The sequence below is a fragment of the Panthera pardus genome, unplaced genomic scaffold (assembly GCF_024362965.1).
Source record: "Panthera pardus isolate Hobbes unplaced genomic scaffold, ASM2436296v1 HiC_scaffold_4, whole genome shotgun sequence".
NCBI lineage: Eukaryota > Metazoa > Chordata > Mammalia > Carnivora > Felidae > Panthera > Panthera pardus.
The window spans coordinates 18,444,999-18,462,529 of NW_026526969.1; the positions used below are offsets into that span (position 1 = coordinate 18,444,999).

The 17,531-nt window shown below is 66.7% G+C and overlaps 1 protein-coding gene across 1 annotated transcript; it reads right to left on the reverse strand.

Moving 5' to 3' along the window:
• Nucleotides 1-105: 105 nt before the first annotated feature.
• Nucleotides 106-17,531, reverse strand: CASKIN1 (CASK interacting protein 1). Its single transcript, XM_053894281.1, is given in 21 exon segments — nt 106-1,797; nt 2,123-2,546; nt 3,214-4,444; nt 4,446-5,278; nt 5,360-5,498; nt 6,876-6,977; nt 7,067-7,177; nt 7,974-8,065; nt 8,153-8,237; nt 8,314-8,402; nt 8,497-8,598; nt 9,528-9,645; nt 9,814-9,908; nt 10,020-10,128; nt 10,208-10,316; nt 10,756-10,886; nt 11,015-11,110; nt 11,210-11,355; nt 11,564-11,661; nt 11,772-11,823; nt 16,911-17,531. Coding segments are annotated over 21 exon segments (4,356 nt in total). The 5' UTR covers nt 17,005-17,531; the 3' UTR covers nt 106-1,697.

Genomic DNA, 17,531 nt, shown 5'->3' on the forward strand with positions numbered 1-17,531 from the left:
GTCAGCTCCAGGATGTGGCCCTCTTGGTGACTTCTCTTCCCTGCCAGGAGCAAGCTAGACCCCCGTTCTCCCCAACACACATCCCCAAGAAGTGAGCCAGGCAGCTCTGTTTTCTGCTGTTTATTGACAGCTGACAGTAGCTCCCTGCCCGGAACCCCCCTCCCCACTTGCTGGAGCCCCAGCCTGGGCCGCCCGTTGAAGAGAGGCCAGGCACACCCACCTGGGGAAGTATCAGGGCATGACAGCTGGAAAGGGCCCACACGCTCAGATGCCACCTTGGCTGACCCCTTCCACCCGCCCGCCTCGCAACCGCTGGTTTTCGGCGTTTTTAAATTCTTTTTTTTTTTTTTTTTTTTTTTTTTTTAAGAAACGTCAAAGTTGTGCCCAACACACGTGGATCAGCAAACACAATAGAGGAGGCCAGTCAGTACTTTTTGGAAAGGGGAGAGAGAGGAAAAGAGAGAGAGGGCAAGAACGACCACACGACACAGCCTTGGACCATGAGCAGAAGCGTCCATGGGAACTCGGATGGGGGAGGGCAGGCTGTCTGTACGGGGCCAGCGAGGAGCCCTGAGGAGGGAGGGTCAGGCACACCCTGACACACGCCACACGCAGCCTGGCATGCACGCCCTGCACCCACCGAGGTCACCCAGCTGACATGCCCACGCTGCACGCACGGCTCCCCCGGAGCCCAGGCGCGCCTCACACCGGCACCCTGGGAGAGCAGGGAGCCCCTCCCCACCGGCTCCACGGTGTGGAGGACACAGCCCAGCAGCGAGCAAGGCACATCCTTCGAGTTCTTCAGACGCAGAGAAGTTAGGAGAGCGAGGGGAGGCCCTAGCGGAGCACGGACCCTCCCGGACCCCAGCTTCCTGTTTGTGCTACTGGGCCAGGTGTCCTAGACGGAGGGAGGGAAGGATGGACAGACAGACAGCCAGGGCCTCTAACAGCTTTTGTCTTGAGCTAGACTTCAGTGTCCTTACAGTTGGTAAATGGTTTTCTATAGAATCAATAATATTTTTTCTTTCTTTAAATATATATTTGTTAAAGTTATACCTTTTTGTTTCTCTGGGGAAATCTGCCTCAGCTCATTCCCAATAAATTAATACTCTCGATAGCTTATATTCTGGGGGGTACAGTGGGGCAGGGGGCATGATCCCAGCCCCAGTCCCTTGTGCTGCGCTGGAGCGGCTGGCAGAAGTCCCCAATGGGCAGTTCTGTGCTGGGCATAGGCCTGTGCTCTGCCACAGATCGGGGAGGGGGCCAAAGCGGCCGTCCGCCTCCCACTGCCTCCCAGGGCAGACCCGGCCTGGCCTCAGGGCAGGGGGCCGGGGGCTGCCCCCTCCTCGCCCGCAGCAGGCAGAGCCCGGCGCGGGTGGGCGGGTGTGGCCCAGCAGTTATTGCACAGGGAGCAGCAGACGGGGACGGGCACCCGCCGGGCAGCAGCATTTACTTAGAGCCCTCGGGTCCCCTGGCCAGGCAGTCCTCCAGGCCGGCCGTCCGGCCTGGGCCCAGGGGGCAGGAGTTGTGCTTGTGCAGGGGACGGGCAGCACGGGCCCGCCCCTGCCCGCCTGGCCCCCGTCGGCCCTCCGCCCTGCCCGCTCGCGCTGCGCCCAGAGGTGCCCACCCTGAGGTAAAGGTCAGTGTGCGGGCCGGAGCCCCGGGCGGCGCGGGCGGGCCCGACGTGAGCAGCCGCGTCACTCCAGCATGGCGTCCAGCTGGTCGGCCAGGTCGTCGAACATGCTGCCGATGTCGTCCAGTATGCTGCCGGTGCTCTTCTCCTCCGCGGACGAGGGGCTGGGGGCGGGCGCGTCGTGAGCTGGCGGCGCGGGCGCGCGACACCCTGCCCGGGCCCCGCCCCTGTCCCTCACGACCCGCCCCGCCTCCACCGATCCGCAAGATTCGACCCCCGGCTCCGCAGCCCCACACGACCCGCCTCTGCCTCCGCTCCTCAGCCCTACTCGACCCCGCCCCCGCCGCCCCGGGCCCGGCCCCGCACGACGCGACCCCGCCCCTGCTGCCCCGGGCCCCGCCCCGCAGCCCCTCCCCGCCCCGCCCCTCCCTCGACTCGAGCTGGCGCGCCGCAGCCTCGGAGCGCGCGCGGACCCCGCCCCGCACCTACCGCGCGCCCTGCGCGTCCTCCTGCCGGATCTTCTCCTCTACGGCTTGCAGCGCGGCCGCCAGGCACGCGCTCGTCTCCTCCAGCTTCTGCCGGGCGCTGTCTCCCGGCGAGGCGCCGTCGGGCGCGGCGGGGGGCCCGGCGGTGGCCGTGGTGGCGGCGGCGGCGGCGCGCGGCGGCTTGGCGGGCACGTGCAGCGCGGACGCGCCGGGGGACGGGGGCTTGGCGGGGCTGGCGCTCAGCGAGGGCGGCGTGCTGGCCGGCTTAGCGAGGGCGGCGGGTGGCTGGCGAGCCGGCGAGGGCGCGGGCGACGGGGTGGCACTGCCCGACTGCAGCCCCGCCGCGGCCTTGGCCGGCTTGGGCGCCGTGGGCGGCGGCGGCGGCTTGGGAGACACGGGCGGCGGCGTGCCGTGGGCGCGCTTCACCTCTGCGGGGAGGAGGAGATTCGCACCGGGGGCGGGAGAGCCCTGCCGCAGCGCTCCGCCTCGCCCTCGAGAACAGAGACGCCGCCGTCCGCGCTGCGGACCCCGCTGCCCCTCGGAGCCCAGGCTCCCTGCAGCCGCTAGGGGGCGCGTTTCCCTATGCGTATCTGCTCGGGTCACCGGCTTCCAGACCCTTCTCTGTCCGCACACTACCCCCTCCATCCCCCTTCAGGTGTGGCCTGCTGCAGACACTGGCCCTTGGGTTGCTTGAATACCACGGGGCCTTTGCATGTCTGATCCTTCTGCTTGGAAGCCTGCCCCCTCTCTCTAGTGCTGGGGTGACTTTCAAGCTTGGTCACTCTCAAGCCTCCCAGAGTCCTCCGTGACCCAGCATCGTGCACCTGTCTTCCCTCCAACAGGTGCTGTTATCCTTGGGTTTCTGTGCCTCATCCACTGAGCAAGGTGACGAACATCCACCCTCCTCCCAATTTGGGGTCGGCAGTGTGGTCCAATGGGTGGGTGGATGACAGGGTCTGAGGTCTGAGCACAAGGGTCTTCACCTTGTGCTTCCCACCCCATGCCACCTGGCCTTCCTCAAGTTCAAGAGGAAAACCCCTCAGACCGTGGAGTGGGGAGGGGGGGGGGCTTCCCCAGCTGGCTCCCTTCACCTACCTGGGCTGCCAGGACCTGGCAGCGGCACCTTCTTGGAGGCAGGTGTGGGTGAGCCCTGGATCTTGGGAACGGGCTGAGCCAGCATGGGCTTGGGAGAGACAGGCGGCTTGGCTGGCTTCCGGGAATCCGTGTCAGGCGGGGGCAGCGGGGGAAGGTGCATCAGGTCGGAGGGCGGGGGTTCTGCAGGTGGGGGCGGCGGGGGCAGCTCCGGGGGCCCAGTCTGCTCAGAGGTCGGCCTGCGGCGCACGGTGCCCGTGCCATTCTGGTACACAGACAGTGGCGGCGGCGGCTCAGGACCTGCTTCCCGCTCCTTGGCCTTGGGCCGGCGCTTGACCGTGTCAGACTCCGTCAGGATGAACTTGACGCTCTCCTGCTGGCTCTGCTTGGCTCGGATGCGCCTCTTGAGCGTGGCACTGGCCTCCACTCTGGCCAGGGGCGGGCCCTCCCCACTCGCCTCTCCCTTGGCTGGACCTCGAGACCGCTGCCGGGTGCTCCCATCCTCCACAAAGTGGCCGTGGTCTGCAGGCCCCCCTGACTCCCCAGGCGCCCTGCGGGCGGTGGCCAGGAGTCCCGTGACAGGCCCGCTGAGGGTGCGGCGCCTGTTCACCACCTCACCGTCAGGCCCAATGGCTTCCTTGTGCTTCACCGAGGCCAGCACCGTGGCCACCCGGCCTGGCTCCGGGCTGGCGGGGCGGGGCGTGGGGTGGCCCTCGGGGGGCCTGCGGGCTGCTCGGCCCCCACCCCCAATGGATGACAGCTCTAGCATGGCTGCGATGCTCTTCACGCTGCCGGCGCTGCCTGTGTCCACGCTGCCAGCCAGGTCGCTGGCCCGCCGGCGCTGTGCCCGGACCCCCAGCCGGCCATCCTCGGTCCCAGCCCCTTCCGTCTCAGCATCTGGCGCCGACTCATCTGCCAGGTTGGCGCTGGCCATGGCTGAGCTGGAGCGCTTGGGCGGGGGCGGGGGCGGCCCCTTCTTTCGGGGCCGCACCGCGAAGGACTGGCTGCGGTTGACGTTCTTGTCGGTTCCGGCGGGCGCTCGCACCGAGTGGCTACGGCCCACGCGCCGCTGGACGGTGGCGTAGGGCCCTGCGGCGGCTGGCACCAGCAGCTCGTCCCGCTCTGGCTCGCTGTCGGATGCCGCATAGCGATTCAGGCTGTGGGCACGCTTCTTGGGCCGCCCTGGCTCCGCGTCAGCCTCCGGAGGCAGGCACAGTGTGGGCACGGGCGGGGGGGGCGGCCGCGGGCACGGGCACGGGCCCGGGAGCGGCCGGCCCTGCGTCGCTCTCCACGGGCTGGGGCAGCACGTAGGCGAAGCCACGGTGTGTGGGTGACTGAGGCAGCGAACGGGGTGACATGGGTCGTTCTGTTGGTGGCAGCAGCTGCGGGGTGGGCTTCACCTTGGCTGTGGCTGGGGCTGGACCGTGAGGCGCCCCCAGGGCTTGAGGGGAGCCCGGCTGGGCTTTCGTGGGCGTTTGGGGAGGTGTGAAGTGGCTGGCACCTGGCGGAAGGACCTGCCGCGGCTTGCCGGGCACCGGAGGCACGCTGGCCCGCTTGACGCTGTGGCCGTGGCGGCTGGGCCGGGTCTCCTTGGGTGGGGTGCCAGGGGCTGGCCCTTCGTCCAGCAGGTACTCCTGGCTTCGTGACATGGGGCTGCCGGGCCCAGGGGGCCCGTCCCCCAGCAGCTCCTGAGAGCTGCTCATGTGCCGCGCCTGTCCACCCAAGCTGGGCTCCTGCCGCACGGAGGCCCTCGGCGTCGGGGGCAGGTGGTTGGAGGGCTTCTCGGCAGTGGTGGCGGTGGTGGCTGCGGCAGCGGCGGCGCCCCCCTCGGCCGGGCCAGTCATGGCAGCCTGCAGCTCACCACTGAGCTCGCTGTCCTGGAAGGTGGTCATCTTGGGAGACTGGCAGTCAGCCGGGGCAGGCTCGGGCGGGGGAGGTGACTCAATGGCCATCACCTCGAGCGACTGCGGGGCCTTCCGGCGCAGGGGTCCCCCCTCGAACTTGGCGTACTCTGCCTTCTGCAGCTCCGCCAGTTTCCTCACTGCCAGCATCAGCTTCTTCTGGTGGCCTGGGTAGGGCACGGGCAGGTCAGGCCAGGGAGGGCGGCAGGGACCAGAAGGCGGAGGAGCCCGGGACCAGGGGGCCTCACCCAGCTTGGTGATGCCGATCTCCTGTAGGTCTTCCCAGGTGATGTCGGTAATGAAGTCGATGTTCTCGTAGCCGTTGTCCACCAGCACTTTGTAGTACTGGGCCAGGCCGATCATGGACAGCCACACAGCCAGGTTCGCCTGTGGAGCAGGGGACACCGAGGGCAGCCCGAGCTAGCTGTCCACACCCTGCTCGCTACTCCGAGCTTTCGGGGGTGGGGGCACCGGGCCAGCCTGGCACAGACAGACAGAAGGACGGATAGACAGGCCAGAGGTGTCAGCTTCAGAGACAGCGCGACCTCAGTAGGAGCCCAAGGCCAGCGGCACACACGCATGTGCGAGCACACACACACACACACACACAGGGGTGACCCTATCCTCGGGACACCGTTTGGGGGGGGGGGCAAGAACGAGCTTCCTCACCTGCCAAGGCAGCCGTGGGGACGGCACCCCGGGGACACGCCTTGCACGTCATAGACACGGACACACGGCACCACCGACCGGACACGTGTACGCACACGGTGCATCCCAGCCATACGCGGGCACCGACACTCTCCACGTCACGCGCACGCCCTCACGCCGCTTCCACACCCTCACTGGGCACACATCACGCACGCGTGTAACTACCCGTGATGCTCTTTACCCAGAAGCACGTGGTGGCTCCCTGAACCACGTCCACCTGTGCACACTCCCAGCTGGATGTCACTCGCCCACCAACACGCGGCACACTTGGTCACCCCTGGGTGCACAGAGCAGAGCAGGCCCGCGGGACGGGGACCTGCTCGTTGGGAGCACCCCCGAGCCGCCGACGGAGCACGCTGAGCACGAACCCGCCAGTCGCCGACCCACAGCCCTGGGGGCTCCGGGTGGCCACGGGATCTCTCCTCAAGCCCAGCCCGAGGCTCAGAGAGGCAGCGTAGATTCCACGGGCCTGGGGCCCACCTTGCGCAGGCCCAGAACCTGTCACGCCACGGGTTGACGGTTAGCCACGGCACGAACCGTGGTCTGTGTGGGCGTCCGCCATCCACACAGCCAGCGCGTGCGGTGCGATGTGTGGGTGTGTGCATGCAGTCGTCAGCGGGCGCCTTGGCTATATTTGGTGCACGCGTGCTGTCTGTACACACGAAGCAGGCGGACACCCTCCCCGCGCACGTGTCTGGGTGCACACGCATCCGTCAGCACGGGGGCCTCTAGCGTCTGGGTGGGTATGCGGTGGGCAGTGCTGCGGGGTGCCGGGCGGGTGCCCGGGTGGCTGCCCGGGTGTGGAGGGATCTTTGCGGGACCGCGAACTGGAGAGGGGCACCCTCCCGGCTTCAGGCTCCCCTTGCCCTGACGAACCCCAGAGGCTGTCACCCCTGCCCCCAGAAGGCTGGCTCCAGCACCCGTGACAGATAAACAGGCCATCCTCTTTTCTCTCTCTGGAGCCCCGGAGGACGGGTGAGGGCTGTAGCCAGGGAGGCAGTCTGTCTGTCTGTCTGACCGTCCTGGGCACAGCCGCTGGGGTGCAGGGAGCCTTACGGGTTTGTGCTCAGGCAGCCAGTCGGGAATGCTCAAGCCGCTGATCTCTGCGGTGATCTTCTTCCGGTGGCCTGGCTTGGTGACCCCGATGGCCGTGAGGTCCTAGGTAGAGGAGAGGCCCGTTAGCAGCAGCCTGGGGGCAGGGGGGGCCATGTCGGTCGTGACCGGCGGCCAGCCTTTGGGCAGCCCACCTCCGGGGTCATGCGGCTGATGGTGGGCAGGTCGTAGCCAGCGCTGATGAAATTGGGGGCATAGAGTTGCAGCTGGAACGTGGCGAGCCACTGGCCGACAGCCTCGGCGCTCTGGAAGACACAAGGCACCCGCTGCAGGCTCGCTCGCCTGCCCGCCCACCGGGCGTGCGTGCACCCCGGCCGCTGCGCTGTCTCCTTCTCTGCTCAGCCGAAGGCCTCGGCCGCTCGGTCTGCCGTCCGCCGGTCCCCCTGTGGCCGGGCCTGGGGCGGCCTGGCACCGGTGCCGCTCCTCACTGTGTGCTCCCCGACGCCGCCATCGCGAGCTCCGTCAGCGTCCTGGCCTCCTCCCGTGGTCTCCACCAGAAGAGTCCAGCTGCTGTCCGTGTCATGGGCTTCCCTGACCATCCCCCCGTTCCTGCACCAGGGACACCCTGTGGTGCAGCCCCGTGTAAGGGGCTCGGGACCGGGGCCTCGGGTGGGGTGCCTCAGCACAGCCCCCACACTCCCTGGCGGGTGGGCTCCGTCCAGAGGTGTGGGGGAGGAAACAGCCAGCCGCTCGCACCTTCTCAGCACACGGGGCCCTGCTCACCCCCCCGCCACGCACGCACACACACCTGGTCTCGCCTCACACCCGCGGCCTTCTACACGCACACACACAAGCACACGTGCCCGGCTCACCATCGCCACCCACACGCAGGCGCGTCCCCTGCTCACCTCACACCCACGTCTCACTGCCAGGACGCGCTAGCTGACACACGTAACCCACGCGATAGATGACAGCTACACACACAGACTGACAGACGGACAGAAGTACGGGCCTGGCCTGTCAAGGGCCCCCCGCCACGCCGTGGCCAGACCACGCAGGCTGCCCGGGAGCCCCTCCCTGCAGCCAGCCCCGGCTCTGTACCTTGCCCTCCGAGGCTGGCTCCAGCTTCCTGGGTGGCTGCTCCCCATACACCTGCCCTGCGTGGGCCGCTGGGAGCTGGGACCGGGCTGCACCTGGAGACAAGAGGGCGTGGTGGGGCCGGGGGCCGCTCGGGGGGCCGCCTCCTCGCCAGGCCGGCAGTGCCGCGTCCTTGCTCTTACCTGTGGAGCCCTCTGGAGGCTTGGCGGGGCCGTCCCCAGGGCTGGACTCAGAGACCGACTTCTGCGACAGGACCGTCGCCAGGAGCTGCAACCCAGACGGGACGGCTGGCCAGCGCCGCTCTGCACCCAGGCGGCCCCGGCCCTGCCCCCAGACCACCTACCTTGACCCCTTCGGACCCCGCATGCAGGGTGTGGCCCCCACTGCTTCGTCCACCAGCCACGCTGCCCAGGCTGCCGCTGCGGTCCCCACCTGCCAACACGAGGGAGCACCCTCCGTGGGTGCCGGCCCGGCTGCTGCCTGGGAAGCTCCGCTGCCCTGCTCACCGGGGGGCCCCCCCACGTACCTGCAAAAGGCTTCCTCAGCACCCAGATCTCCTCGGGGGGCGCAGAGGGCCCCGGTGAGCTGCCTGCCTGGGATGGGCTTGGTTCAGTACCTGCCCGAGAACCTGTGGACCAGGAACAGCTTCCTGGAATCTCAGACCAGCCGGGTCTGGGGGCCTGACATGGAGAGGGGGTGTCCCTGGCCTGTCTGGCCCTAGCTGTCTCCAAGGAGCTGAGAGAACCTCAGAAGACCCCCTCCCCACCCTATACATTTGAGAGCAGGAGAACGGGGCAAGAGGGCCCAGGCCAGGCAGTCCTGCCAGTGGCCCTGTGGTCCCGGGTGGGGAGAGCAGAGGGTGTACCTCCTCTGCCAGGGGAGCAGGGAGGGGGAAGAGGTCCCCAAAAGCCTAGATGACACTGGGCAGGCTGGCCACGCCTCCTAACTGCCCCCACACACACACCGTACCCTCACCCCACCTGTCAATGTCCTCATCCTCTCTAGGAGGTAACCCTCTCAGTGGTCCCGTCTGAAAACAATCCATGCCCTGTGGATTCGCCCCCCAACCCTCTCTCTCACTCTGCACCAGCCATGCTATGCTGGCCTCCTTTGGGACCCTTATGCTCTCTTCTGCCTCAGTGCCTTTGCATATGTGAGCCCTGCTGTCAGGATGCTGTGCCTGGGGCCAGCCCCTCCCATTTCTCAGGGGCTTCTCTGAGCACCCTAAGAAGCAGGTCTCTGTCCACGTTCCCTATGGCATCAGTCGGCACGTCTGTTCGTGTATTTACGCCACTGGCCCCTGCTCCCCTCCCTTCCCAGAGGTGAGCTCCGCGAGAGCAAGAGTGACGTCCATCATTCTTGGACGTCTGGGTCACCGTCTATTCCTAGTGGCTGGTGCACAATGTCTACTAAATAAATGAAGGAAAAGGTGTGGGGGTGCTGATGAGAGCCGGCAGGACCCCACTCTGGATCCCACACCTAGGAGTGGCCTTGCCACCCAACACACGTGCACCGGCTTCCTTCGGGCCCCCAAGCCCGGGCCTGGGTGGGACTTGCCTGCTCGCTTCACGATGGCCTCGCCCAGGGACGACGGGAAGTAGCCCACCCGGTCGTTGCCTGTCCGGTTGTCATGGATACAGCCCTTCCACCGGCCATCGGGATGCTGCTCTAGGACCTGCCAGATGAGGCGGGGGGGGGGGGGGGGGGGACGTGCTCAGGGGGACACCCCACAGGCCCAGTGGGCGGGTGGCCCCCAGACCACCCAACTGCTGCACAAGGTGTTATGGGCGTCACGTCCGGGGTCCTGCCCACCCTTGCCCGCGCAGCCCCGGGCCGTCCTTACCGTGATGATGTCCCCAGCTTTCACGTTGAGGCTGGTCAGGTCGTAATTGTTGCAGTAATCCTTGGTCGCCCGGACCTGCAGGGCCGCCGAGGCCTCTGGGGACACAGGAGACAGACCCCCCCCACAGTCCTTCGAGCTGGCCTGACCCAGCCCTGCCCTCCCCATTATCCCCAGCCCCCCCCCCCCCAACCCCGCCCCGGTCCCACCTCGAAGCAGTTGTTTGATCTCCTTGCTGGCTTGGGATGTGGTGAACTGGTGCACAATGTCCAGGGCCGTCTGGCTGTAGGTGTTCCTCACGTGGGCATTAATCCCATTCTGTATGTGCCAGAGGGTGAGGCCCGTCAGGAGCCCCCGTGCCCCCACCTGCCCCAGCTCCCCCGGCCCCCTGACTCACATCCAGCAGCAGCCGGACCACTTCCGTCTTCCCGCAGAGTGCGGCCTCATGCAGGGCCGTGCCAGACTTGGTCTGGCGGTTTATGTCGATGCCGGCTTGGAGGAGGAGTCTAGAAGGAGGGTGGGCGGATGGGAGCAGGCAGCGCCTTGTGGCAGGAGCTCCGTCCCATCCCCCCATGGGGCCCCAGGTCCCAGGCCCCGAGGTGAGCCAGCCCTGCCCTGCCTCCGGGCGGGCGACGGGGGGATCTGACAGGGACCAAGCACTGGTGCAAGTGCTGGCCTCGTGCTAACCCGTACGGCGGAGTCTCAGAGAAGTCAAGTGTCTCCACGAGGTCGCTCAGCAAGTGCCAGGGCCACAACCTGGGCTTGGGGCTGAAGAAGCCACCCCCCACACCCCTCCAGTGCATCCTTTACGTGGGCGGCCGGAGGCATCCTTTGCACGCGGAGGCCTCATGGCATCCCCGTGGCTCCCTGGCTGCTCCTGTCACTAAACCAGGAGCAGGAAGCCCACGGCCGGGTCTCCCTCCCCCCAGCCGCACTCGGCCATACCTGATGATGTCAATGTGGCCGTTCTTGGCTGCCAGGTGCAGGGGGCTGGTGCCGTTGGGGTCGGTCGTATCCCCCGGCCGGGGCTCCAGCAAGGCCGCGCACATGTTGCTGTTCAGAAGCAGCTGGACCACCTTGAGGAGGGGTCAGAGAAGGGGGGCCCGCACATGGGGCGGGAGGCTGCAGGCGTGTCTCCCCTCCCCCACCCCGGGAGGGAAGACGGAGCAGATGGAGTCCCACCCGGCTCTCTGGGGACACTTACCCCGACGCGGCCGAACTCACAAGCCAGGTCCAGGGGCGTCTTCCCCGAGTTGTCCACCATGCACGGATTGGACTGGTGCTGTAGCAGCATTTCGGACTGTGGGGCCGCAGGGTGCAGTCAGCCTCGAGGGCGGCCGCTGGGCTGGCACCGCCCGTGCCGGGGCCCTCCCCACCCCCACCCTGAGGCGTCCCTTACCACATCATAGTGACCGTGCTGGGCTGCCAGGTGCAGAGGGATGTGGCCCTCGTCAGACGGGATGTTCACCGCCGAGCCCGCCTTCAGCACCAGCTTCATGGGCTCCTTCCGGCCCTGCCAGGCCGCATAGTGCAGTGGCCGCATGCCTAGGAGTGGGCAGGGGGCCCGTTGGGAGCTAGCCCTTGACCCTGGAGCCAACCCAGGCCCGCAGGATACTGATCCCATGGAATCCCGCTTCCACCCAGATGGAGGCTCCGGACTGACACCTCAATCATGGGACCGTTCAGGTCTCTAGAGACACCACCCCTGACCTTGACCCCCTGATCGGGCTCCGAGGTCCCCATCAGGCCTTGCCTTTGTTGTCCTTGATGTCCACAGCAGCCTGGGCCTCCAGCAGCAGGGTGATCAATTCTGTGTTGCCGTTCAGGGCCGCGTGGTGCAGGGCCGAGAAGCTGCAGCGGGCGACAGGCATGAAAAGGCAAGGACTCGGGCACCCCGGCCTTCCGCAGGAGCCCCCCTGGAACCCCTTGCCAGCCGGGCATCTCCCTGGCTGAGAACTCACCCATCTGGGTCCTGGAAGTTGACGTTGATCTTCTTGGTGGAGCCCAGGAGCTCTAGGGATGGGAAAGTGACAGTGAGGGGGGCTCTGCCCAGCCCCTCCAGGCAGCCTAAGAGCAGGCAGAGGGTGCTGGCTAGCTCTCTGGCAGGCTCAGAGCCAAAGCTGTCTTTAGTCTTTAGCCAGAAAACATTTCATCTCTGTCCCCTGCACTCAGCTCCAGGTACCAGCTTTTGGACTGAACTAAGGTGTTGGTAAGTTCACAGAGCCAAAGGCTCCAAGCCTGTCCCCACCGGGGGGAGGAAGCCAGAGCTGTGCACCCACACAGGCACACACATGTGCACATGTACCCCCTCCCTTGGGACGCTGGCGAAGCACCTGCCGATGGCGGGAGGGAGAGAGCCGGCACAATCTGTTTCTCCAAAGGACCCAGATGGGGCCGGGGGTGGCCTGGGAAGGCTGGAACACCCGGAAATGGGGGTATCTCTGGGGGAAGATCTGCATTTTCAGGGTGCAGCCTCCCCCCGTTCCCAGCCCCGCGCCTGCCTGTGTGGTTGAGTCCCACCTGGCAAGGCAGGAAGGGGAGGCAGGCTGGCGGCCTGGTGCCCCTGAGTGACGACACAAGCATGGCCACCACACCTACAAGGGCCCACTTGGGCACTGGGATCAGTCTGCCTGAAGCCCGAGGGGCCCAAGCCCTCCCTTTGGGTCCCTAGTCTCCTCCCGAACCGCCCCCTCCCCCAGGTCCTGGCCTCCACCAGCTGACTGTCAGAGGAGGGGAGCCCACCGAAACCCTCCCTGTGGGCTCGGTTCCAGCCGGACTCAGGCCAAGCCCCTGCCTGTCTGGGCCATGGTTACATAACCCATTTGTGGGTCAGTCGCTCTGTGAGGGAGGGGCTGGCAGGACAGAAGCCCCTTTGTCCAGGCCCAGGACAGGGATGGAGGCAGGGGCCCCCAAGAGCAGGAACCCAAGGGAGTCGAGTCACAGAGGGGCTGCTCCAGGAGCTGCTTGGTGACCCACAGCAGCCCCCACTGCCCCAGCCTTGGCTCTCAGCCGCGGGATGCATGGTGTGAGGCCTCGAGGGCCCACAGAGCCTACAAAGTCAGTAGGGCTCAAATTCAGAGTCTCACTGGGCCCTTACTAGCCCTATAGCCCTGGCCTTGAGCTCAAAGGGGGCTAATGGGGCGAGCCTCATAGGCTTCAGTGTGCGTCCACCCTTAAAGCACGAAGGGTCTGGCAGAGAGTCGCCTCCGTAAGTGGCAATTACTAGTTTTAGCTCCGTGGGAATCCCACCCCCAACCTCTCCAGCGAGGGGTTTCTCCTGCACAGAGTAGAGCAGAGCAGAGGCTCCTGGGAAAGAGGCGTCTCCGCTGCCCCACTCCCGCCCTGCTCACACACTTTGGGACACTGACGTCCATCTAAGGTGGCAGCAAAGCCACCCTCCCCTCAGTGGTCCAGGCCAAAGCCTTGGAGTCAGCCCTGAGCGCCCGACAGTGTCTCCATCAGCAAGTCCTGTTTGCCTCCACCTTCAAGACGACCTCCGAATACACGCGGGGTCCTATCATTCTCCCCACGGTCACTGTCACCACTCTGACCAGGCCAGCATCTCTCAAAGGATCGCTGCCATCACCTCTCCACTGGCATCCCCACTTGTACCCTGCCCCGCAGTCTGTCCTCTGTACCACTGAGGTCAGGGGGACCCTGTTAGAACATGTCACATCCCACCGCTCCTCTCCTGAAACCCTCCAACAGCTCCTGTGTCACTGGGGGTGAAGACCAGTGCTGGCCAATGGCTCACAGGACATGGCCCTCCTGCTTCGCTTTGACTTTCTCATCAGCCCTCTTCCAGCCACACAAGCCTCAGTGATGGCGCTACAGCACACTGGCAGCCCCTGCCACAGGGCCTTTGCACACACTGTGTATATGGTGGGGTGGGGGGTGCTGCTTTTCCCCCATTTATCCCCATGACTCTCTCCCTTATGTCATTCAGGACTTTATCCAAACGTCACCTGCTTGGAGAAGCCCCACCGGGCTCCCCATCTAGAATGGCAACCCCCTTCCTGTCCCTATCTGTTGTGTTTCTCTGTCTGCCCCCTATCAATACCGCCTAATGGTTGTTGTCTGTCTCCATCACTAAACAACACGATCCAGAAGGATGGGGTTTTTATCTATTGTGCTCAATGCCATATCCTTGGTGGCAGGAACAGTGCGGGGCCCATATGAGATGCTAGGTAAATTCGTGCCGGAACAGATACCCTGGATCCCCAACATTGCTGTCCCGTAGCACCTGCCCCCTGGGGGCCATGCTCAGGATGTTCTCTTCTAGAACACTCTGCCCAGCTCTGATGTTTGCTCCCCCTCCTCGTTAATTCCAAGGTAGCCAGGTCTCCCCACCCCTCTCACCTGGCCACACCTGCAGGCATTGAAATTTTAGAGGGGCTGGAGGTCAAGGACCCAGAAGTAGCACAGACACCAGCGGGGAAGGGCAGTCCCCATCAGGAAGACCACTCCTTACACGAGGGGGGAATCCCGCTGAGGTCCCGTCACCCCCTCCTCGCTGCAGGTCTCCTCAGAGGGGAAAGTGGCTGGAATTGGCGGAGGGGAGCCCGAGATCTTGGAGCACCCCCGATTCCCGGGGTGGGCCCCGGGCTCACAGGGAAGTCACACAACCGAGGCCCGCCTGGGGTTGGGGAGGCGCAGTTCACAGAGACAGGCGCTCTGTGTGACGCTGGAGCAGGCACGGCTGGAGGGGCCTGAGGGGCAGAAGGGGGCAGGTGGGGCCCCAGAGGTCCCCTTTCTCTGGTCCACAAGGGCCCAAGTCCCGCAGCCTCCACGTGGCCGATGTACATAAACTTCGTCCCCAGCCTGCCCCATGTCTTGGGCTCTCCCAGCTCTCGTCAGCCAGTCCTCTCACCACTTTCCTGGGACCGTCCCTGCCCTTGAGGTGGGCCCCAGACTCCAAACTGCAGAGGCCCAGGCAGGGGGTGGGGGTGGGGTCTCAGCCCCTCTCGCACAGCTGCCCTTGTGGCCTCCCTCCACCCCTGCCCAGATGCTCCTCCAACCACAGAAGCCACTTGTCCGCCAGCCCCACGGAGCCACATCTGTCCCCTCTAGGGATGCAGTCCTGGCCTCTGACGCCAGCACAGGGCAAGGCGCTCTCTCACCTCCCCAGGTCAGGCAGGGCCAGGTGGTCTCCCCCCTGCCCCCGCCCCAGGCAGGGAGCTCCGGCCGGATACCGCAAGGGAAGTATTAGTGGGCCAAGGTGAGACGAAACAGGCATGTTGGTCTGTAGCGTGCAGTGAATTCGGGGAAGGGGAGGTGGGGCCAGAAGAAAGGGCACAAGGCCAGCCCCACCCTGGCATTCTCCCTCCAGATCACCGTCTCCTTCCCCTCAAGGACAGCCGCTGAGGGTCCCGGTGCCTGAGCGTGTGAGAGGAGGCTTGCTTGGAGGCAGACCCTGGGGCAACACTCGGGGCTTGGGGTGGAGGGAAGGTACCAGAAGTGGGTGGAGGTCACAGAAACAACTATCCAGGGAAGACCTCTGGAGTCCGGGGGTCCGAGAGAGCACCGCTGGATGCCCCCCACCCCATGGCCCAAACTCCAGCCTGTACTTTGCTGAATCAAAATACATCTTACTCCAAAGCAGGCCAGCGTCGCCATGACAACCGAGCTAATTCATGGAGGGATTTCTCTGTCTGATTTATTACGCCCGCCCCTGTGAGTCAGAGAGCCCAGATACGGGGCCCAGGGCAGGTGTCTCTCCCAGAAAGCAGACCATGCAGGGACAAATGCAAAGATCCAGGTACAAGTCCCCACACCTTCCCTGGACGGCCCAATCTGATGCCCCCGCTTCCCCTGAAGCCCGTCTGGGGCTGCCTAAGGAGACAGTCACAGCACTTCCCGAGCACGTATGAAGTACCTGTCCTTCGTGCGTGCTCTTCTGTGAGGCAGGGACCAAAACCGTCCCCATCCTACAGATGAGGAGACTGAGGACTGGAGAGCCAGAGTCCTCGGTTCCCAAGGTCGCGTGACCACTAGGTGGAAACCTTTACCTTGCCTTCCCTCCCTTTCAATCCCTCCTTTCAATCCGTCCACCTGCTTTCAAGGCTCTGCTAAGGCTGCCTCGGCCTAGAAGCCCTCCCCTTCTGAGCCCTGAGGCCGTGAAGCTGACCCCAACTAGCAGACCATCCCTGGGCCTGGAGAGCACAAGACAGAGCCAGCCTGTATATATGTGCCCTGGGTTACCTACAGTCCCTGGGGGTGGGGGTGGGGGGGTGGGGGCGGGGGGAGAGTGAGGCACCCAGACCGCACGTGCCACCCTGCAGAGTCCTGCCCGCGCCCGCACAGGTGCCCTGACACACTGACATGGCCATACGTGCGCAGCCGCACACCCAGCTTGTCCACACACCCATCCATCCATCTCCGGTGGCCCCCGGGGAGGCTCTGGGCTGAGCTGGGATGAGTGCTGGGATCAGGACTCCAAGCTCCCAACCTTTCCCGGGGGCCCTCACAGCGCAAGCTCAGGATGGCCACTGGGAGCCCCCTCCCCCCACTGCCCAGCCCCTTTCCCAGCAGGGAAGCCAGAGAGGACCCGGGTCTGCGGCAGGGTCTGCACCTGCCTGGAGCACAGGCTTGCCCTGGGCTGGGCGACCTTGGGCCTCTGCTCCCGCATGAGTAAATGGCCCCCAGCCGGCCATGCCTGGGCAGCCACACCCCCAACACGGTCCTGCCCCCCATTCCCTGCAAAGCGTGTTATTAAACATGGGGCGGGGAGGGGGTCTGACAGGGACTGTCAGTCCTGTGGTGGCCCCTCACCGCCAGGGCCCCCTCCCTCCCTCCACGGTGGGGAAGCGGGGCGGGGGGGTGGGGGTGGCATCTGCCTCGCCCTTTGACGGCCCAGCAAAGCCCTCCAGCTGTCAGCCCGTAGCCCGGGAAGGGAGGGGGACGCCTGCGGCCAGGGGCCGGCTGGTTGGGGGGGGGGGGGGAGGGCTGGGGGACGGGCCGGAGGCGGAGGTGCGGACCGAGGGTCTGGGCGCCGCTGGCCCCGCCCCGCCCCCGGGGACCCGACAGCATCCCCCGCGCCGGGAGGGGTGGGGGGCCGGCGCCCGAGGTGGCCCCCGCCCGCCCGCGCCCCCCGCACTCACTGGCCTTCCCGGGCCGCGGCCTCTGCAGCAGCCTCTGCGCGGTCCCCACGTCCTCCGCCTTCACCGCCTGCACCAGCTCTTGCTCCTTCCCCATGGCGCGGCCGGGCCGCAGCGACGCGGCTGCGCTCCGTGCGCTCGGCGCGGCTCAGAGGCGGCGGCGGCGGCCCCGCGGCCCCGGCCGCATCCTCCTGCCTCCCCCGCCGCCTCCTCCGCCGCCCGCGCCCGGCGCGGTCCTCGGGCTCGGGCTCGGGCTCGGGCTCGGGCTCGGGCTCGGGCTCCCGGCGCCGAGGGGCGGGGAGCGCGTCACGGGCGGGGGGCGGCCCAGGGCGGGGGCGCGGCACCTGGCGCCGCCTCCCGGACGCCTGGGTCCCCCTCCTGCGGCCGCTGACCTCCGTCCGCCCGCGCCGGCCGCGCGCCCGGCTCCTTGGCTCCGCCCCTACATCGGGCCCCGTGCTCCCGAGACGCCCCCTCCCCACGTGCGGGCCGCGCCGGCCGCGCCGGCCTCTGCGGACAGCCCGCGGCCCCAGGCGACCGCCAGGGGCTGGGGACGGCAGCCGCCGGGGGTGGGGGGGCGGTGCTGGACACTGAGCCCCGACACGGCGGCGGCGCGAGGCTGAGCCC